The sequence below is a fragment of the Amborella trichopoda genome, chromosome 4, assembly GCF_054954075.1.
Source record: "Amborella trichopoda isolate Santa Cruz 75 chromosome 4, AtrichopodaSantaCruz75HAP2 v2.0, whole genome shotgun sequence".
Lineage (NCBI taxonomy): Eukaryota > Viridiplantae > Streptophyta > Magnoliopsida > Amborellales > Amborellaceae > Amborella > Amborella trichopoda.
Genome location: NC_142339.1, coordinates 53,915,775 through 53,921,930, shown reverse-complemented (window position 1 = coordinate 53,921,930; position 6,156 = coordinate 53,915,775). Strand labels below are relative to the sequence as shown.

Below are 6,156 nucleotides of genomic sequence, written 5' to 3'. Positions count from 1 at the left end.
ATGGAACTCAAGAGGTCAAATAAAAACACCTTCCGCCTTGACCACCTAATGTTGAGATCTGACCACTTAGCATTGAGCTCATTCCTTAGTTAATCGTAATTTAGTCTTTTAAGTCACTTAACACATACATCACCATATAACCAACCACATGTTCAAACCCTAAACACACTAAAGTTACATGTGCAACTTGATTAGGAGGGCCCCTACATCAGCTTTAGTTTAAGAATTCCAGATATTGTATCCGGGGTTTGGAATATTCCAGGAATGCTTTGTGGAAAAATTTGTAATTTTCCAATTGACCTTTGAATTTTTTGTAATCTTTATTGACTCGTGGTTATAAGTGTTCAAAGTTCAACCTTCAAACAGTGTACCAACACTTCCTGGAAATTACGTTGCAATAACCAGACAAAGTCTCCGAAAATTTTTTGCTCCTTCCTTTTCCATTTCATATCATACATAGTAATATAACAGTAGTTTGTTACATTGCTTTGCATCCTTCTGTAAAGTTAACAAGAAGGTTGCTTTCAAAAGGCCTTCAAGGAAAAGAGGACAGATACATTTGACACTAAATTCCCTTTTTTTTTTTTTTTTAATCTGTTTTTCGCTTTTTGTTAAAGACATAAATACATGTAAATTCCTCATTTCTTTTACTTTATCCCCACGATCTTGGGGTTTTCTCTTTTTATTTACACCCTCTCTTGGGCCTTGAGAGACGAGCGTTTCCAGTCCACAAGCCGATGTAGAAAATCCATCACCTGCAATAGAACAATCATCCAAACCTAGTTTTATTAGCATATACATGGAAAACTATTTATAGAACATGAAAGATTCATTCAAACACAGCGTAAAAATATATAAAGATATCATTCACAGATTTAAAATTAAAAAAAAATAATTCTCAAACTTTATGACACACTCTAAGAGATTCATTTTTAAATCTAATAGCTAATAGTAATTGTGACCTCATTCCAACCAAAGTAAATGATCTCATAGTGACTAGAGATACAGAACGGAGAGAGAGGGAACTTAAGGTTCTCTCCGGATAGATTTTCTTCCTCTAAATGGGGAGGTATGATATGAACTCTCTCCGGATAGATTTTCTTCCTCTAAATGGGGAGGTATGATATGAACAAGTTTTTTTTTTTCTCATTACTTGGCGTTAAACATGGAAATTAAAAAGTATATAGAGTGGGGACAGGGGCACCGGTTCTTGCCTCGGAGGGTTCTTGTAACGAGTAGGTGGCATTTGTGTCTTTTGGGATCTTCGAGACGAGGATGCCGAAACCTTGTCCTCTGTCACGAAGAACCTATTTTTCATAAGAAAAAGAAGAAGAAAAAACCTCTTATTAGCACAAAAAAATTCATTTGGAGCTTCGAGAAAAAACAATAAACGGTATGATCATGATTGATGACTACCTTAAAGGCGTCTTCATCCGTTCGATCATCTCCAATGTACACTGGAAACACATCTTCACAATTGGCGAAACCTAGATACGCAAATTCTAATGAATTAGGATAAATCTAAATAATAAAAAAATAGAATGAAAAATTCAATTGGTCCTCTCACTTTCTAGGCTTAGTGGCAAATCAATCAAAGGAATAAAATAATGTAAAGAAGACTGAAAAGACTCACTCTCTTTAGTGGAGCTTTTGCAACTTACCAAGTGATTCTAACAAAAACTCAAGGGCTTTCCCCTTGTCCCATTTTATAGTAGGACGGATCTCTAGGACCTGGACAAATATCATATTAATCATGCATAAAATGCACTTTTAAATTACAAGAAATCGGAATATCCAAGGAGTTGGAGCCATAACTCACTTTTCTCCCTTGGGTAAGTCGCAATTTTGGGTATTCCCTCAACACTGTTCTAACTTCTTCAGCCAAAGTGCTCCATCTCTTCAAACCAAACAAACCCAATTAGAACAAGAATAGCCAATAACAAGGTTGGTGACTATAGAATGTAGTTTTTCAACAACAAAATAATTAAACTAACCAATAATAATTATTAATAATAATAAAATGAATATATAAATAAATAAATAAATACCTTTTCATCGACACAACGGAAATGCACAGACAGGCAAAACTTGTTGTTCTCGACCTTGGCACCGGGAATGCCTTTGGTCGTCTCCACCAATGCTTTATACACCTGAAAATAAGAATAAGAACACAATCAATAACAATAAGGAATAATTTTATATAAGCATCTATTCTATTTTGGCGGTGCTTGAAACTAATTACTATTTTTAATATTATTAAAAACTTGTCAAATCTACACTATCTAACTCAATACAACAACTTCGCGTCACAAGAAAGATTGGCAGCTTATACAAACTGCAGCTAGAACTAATAATAATAATAATAGTAATAGTAATAGGCCCTTTTTTTTCTAATACCCTCAGTCCTAATACAATACCCTCAGTCCTAATACAATACCCTCTTACGTTATGCTCTATTATCACCACAAATTATATAAACCTTTCATTTATGCATCAATTTTCCAAGAGTCATTAAAAAAAGACTTCTTAAATGAACTCAAATAAATTAATAATAAAAAAGGTAAAGACTCGGTACCACGTCGATCATGGGCAAGAACTCGCTCGCGGGCTGGAAAAGCACTGCCTTGTTCTTGCCCTGTTAACAAAAGATAGAGAGAGAAAAAAAAATCTCCATTAAAAAATGCTCAAAAAACACTGGTCACCGTAAAAAATATACCTCAAAACAACAAAAAGAAAAAACTTAGTAATGAGTATCAAATACATATACGTAAAAGACATACGATTAGACGTACCGTCTTGTCTAAAGCCCAGTTTCTCTGGCTTCGAGGCCTTCTTGCGGGGCCCTTGATATCCATTCCATGACTACCCGCATAGTACAGCTCAGCCAAGCGTACAAACCTATATACCTATATACAAATTTTATACGATATAATGAATAAGTAAAAAAATTTTACAACTTAAAAATATCAAGGCAATTAGGGCTGGCAATGGGCTGGTCAGCTTGTCCCCCTCTAAAGAGAACTGGTCCGGACCAACCTTTTTTCTTTTTTTGTTAGCTTGTTTTGTTTTTGGTCTTGCGGCCCGCCCGAAAAGAACAGGGCCGGGCATGGGCTGGTCCTAGGGCAGCGACCCGTTGCGACCTTTATGAAAATGAATAAAGAAGGAAAAAAAACAGAGTGCCCTGTTTGTTACGGAATGTACCTTGTCGCGGCACCTCCCGCTAACTATGGCAGTGGGGAAATACCTCGCCACGGCTCTAACCGCACTCCTCATCTGAATTAACCAAAGGCCCAAATAGATGAGAGAGAAAATCTTAGGAAAACGATAGGAGAGAGAGTGGCGTTGGCAAGAAAGTATTATTGAGTGGAGAAAATTGAAATACGGTTTTGTGGTTGATGAGAGAGAAAATGTTGATGTTGGGTCGTGGGAATGAGAGAGAAAGTGACACTTACAGAGTCAGACATGTAAGCGCGATCAGGGTCGTCCACAATCGGGGAGAGGGTGCCATCGTAATCTAGAAACATCACAATCTGTTTCTCCTTTGACGCATTCATCATTTGCTCAAACATACTGAGAGCAGATGGATGATGGACCTGAACATATGAAACCATGGCCATGAGCACATGCATACATGCATGCATGTGAGTACGTATGGTGGGATAGAGGAGACATACATACCGTCCATGAAGAGGGGTCAAGGGACGGCGAAGATTTGATGTGGGTCGGGGAGGAGGCCTTCATCGAGTCGATCCAGCCGTTGATTCGGCTTGTGGTGTCGAGCTTCTGCAATGGCTTGCGCCTGGAGATGGTGATGATGCTTGCGGCCGGGGGCATTTGAGGAGGAGGGTATGCCGAAGATGGGGTTGTGAATGCTTGAGGGGTTGCGTATGATGGGGGTGTGTATGGGAAGAGAGAGGAATTTGATACCGCAACAGAGAGAGTGGCTATGTTGAGCCCGGGCTTTGTTAAGGCGGCGTTTGCTGCTTCGGAGACCATAACACTTTGCTTGGTCATCTCGTAGAGGGTTTAACGATTTCGAGCACTGTTTTCCTGTATTAGAGAGAGAAAGAAATAGAAGTTAGAGAGAGAAAGCAAGAGATAAGATGGTATTAAAGTTGGAGAGTTGGAAACCGAAAGAGATTGTCAATGTGATAGATAGCCTGTGAGGGAAACGGAAAGGAAGAAAAGGGGGAAATTTTAGAGAGAGAAAGAGTGTTTTAGAGAGAGAGTGGGTTTAACAGAGGGCAACTGAGAGCCACTCATATATGGGGCTGGGAGCGGTGCGATTAGAGCCGTCCATTTGGAGGGCTCCTCACCTCGCCCCAACAGAAAGGGTCGTAACTGTCCCTCAAATCCACAAACATAACGGTAACGCGTATCAACAATCCGCATTGGGCAAAAAAGCAACAACCCTCCCTCTCTCTTCTTTCTCTCTCTTCTCTCTCTGGCTCGGAACAAAAAAAGCTAAAAGTTTCTTTTCGAATAAGAAGGATAAAGATCAAAGACATTGCCTTGAGATCCAATACCTCTCTCTCTCTCTCTCTCCTCTATCTCTCTCTCTCTCTCTCTCCTCTATCTCTTTCTCTCTCTAATAAAAGGGCTTGCAATTACCAAAGGAGATAGCTTAGCTCACTTTCCATTAAAAGGCTTCTCAGAGGAAACAAGAAAAAAACGATTACACATAATGAAAACACGGAGGGAGAAAATGAGCACTCCAAAAAGTAGGACGAGAAAGGGCCAAAAACTCGAAAAAGAGAGAGAGGGAGAAAGAACAAAGGCTCTGCAAAAGGAGTGTGGGCGGGGACGATTGAATCGAGGAGATCCGACTTTCGAAAAACTGCCTTAATACAACACAAGCCCTAGAGATAGAAAAGCCGCTTTCAAAACAATCGCACGTCGTACCTGATTCAAACTCCTTCCTCTCTCTCTCTCTCTCTCTCTCCTTTGTTTCCTGGTTCTCGTAAGATCTCACTGCTTCGAAATATATAGTGAGAGAAACAGAGAGTTGATGCAATCTAGAGAGAGAAAGTGTGGGTATATGAAAGGGTCTTTCTTTTCGCTCTGGTAACAGAAGTGGAAGAAGACAGCGGAATTGATTCTTGAGAGAGAAACGCTCAGTGCTCGTTGCTTTGGGTGTTAGAGGGAGGCGAAGGGGGGGGGTTAAAATACAAGAAGGCAGGAGCAAAAAAAATGAACCTGTGGTTCGAACCATGGTTAAAGTGGGGTTAAGTTAATTGTGGCTCGGTTGAACAAAGGTCAAAGACCCGGATTGGTCGGATGAGATCCCGTATGGTCAATTTCTAGTTTGGGTCCGGACACAAACGGACGAAAACCAAGGGTGGGTCCCACCGCGAATCAAAAAGAGGGCCGAGCCCTAAGCTCCGGGGCCCACGCGTGAGGGCCCTACCCCGCATGAAGGGATCCGCCGTCATTCGAGTATACGGCCCCAGTTGCGGGCCCGCGCCCCCCTCGCTACAGGATTTGACAAGTTTGTATGTCGACGGGTCACAACGTGAAACCACGTGGCAGAGTTTGGTTGCCCGCCGGCGTCCAGATCAGCGACGGGGTTTAGACTATTTTGGATTCGGGACACGATGTGTCCGTACGCGTGCCCTCCAGCCTGTCCGAAATTTCGGGGTCCGTGTCCGCAATATCGGAAAAAATCGGAACATAAATAGCGTTATCACTTGTTTTCCGAATTTTTACGACTCGTTGAACTCTAATCCATTCGTTTTTTCGGTGGCGGGTTAAAGCAGAGTCGAGAAAAGCAGCCCCAAACTTTCAGAAGGTCATTCACCCAAAAAAAATTCCAACAGCTCGGGTAATTCGGTCTTAAATTATCTGCTCACAACTGGCAAAATGGTGGTATAATTTCCTAAATTCCTGCGAATTTCAGGCCTAAATCCACGAAGTTCATTTCCAAATTCTGGACGCATTCAACGTTTAAAATGAAATCGAACTTTTCCGCCGATTCTCTCGTCCCCTATTTCCTACAAGCCCATAAAGATATTTCGGGTCATGCCAAAAGTTGGTTTTATGCCTTAGAGCCCAATGTTTCGGGACCGAATTTCGGCGAAATTCAACTACACAGACCTTGGCTTTACCAACAACCAAGTGTATGGAAGGGTGTTAAATTTGGGAGTTTGAAGTTCGAGG

General features: G+C 41.0%; 1 protein-coding gene across 1 annotated transcript; it reads right to left on the bottom strand.

The window, feature by feature from the left end:
- Positions 1 to 411: 411 nt before the first annotated feature.
- TPPJ (Haloacid dehalogenase-like hydrolase (HAD) superfamily protein) lies at positions 412 to 5,135 on the bottom strand. Its single transcript, XM_006826885.4, has 12 exons — positions 4,903 to 5,135; positions 3,679 to 4,050; positions 3,453 to 3,593; positions 3,202 to 3,273; positions 2,793 to 2,906; positions 2,576 to 2,635; positions 2,049 to 2,150; positions 1,820 to 1,897; positions 1,662 to 1,731; positions 1,417 to 1,487; positions 1,215 to 1,307; positions 412 to 755 (listed from the first exon to the last, which is right to left on the bottom strand). Exons 2-12 carry the CDS (start codon positions 4,012 to 4,014, stop codon positions 687 to 689), a joined length of 1,206 nt encoding a protein of 401 aa, XP_006826948.2. The 5' UTR covers positions 4,015 to 4,050; positions 4,903 to 5,135; the 3' UTR covers positions 412 to 686.
- Positions 5,136 to 6,156: the final 1,021 nt, after the last annotated feature.

Bases quoted from the DNA above. Each gene is read 5' to 3' on its own strand.
- TPPJ (XM_006826885.4), bottom strand. From the start codon at position 4,014: ATGACCAAGCAAAGTGTTATGGTCTCCGAAGCAGCAAACGCCGCCTTA. The intron at 3,594-3,678 runs GTATGTATGTCT...TCATATGTTCAG, and splicing joins TTGACCCCTCTTCATGGACG to GTCCATCATCCATCTGCTCT. The intron at 756-1,214 runs GCAAGAACCGGT...GTTCTATTGCAG, and splicing joins CGTTACAAGAACCCTCCGAG to GTGATGGATTTTCTACATCG.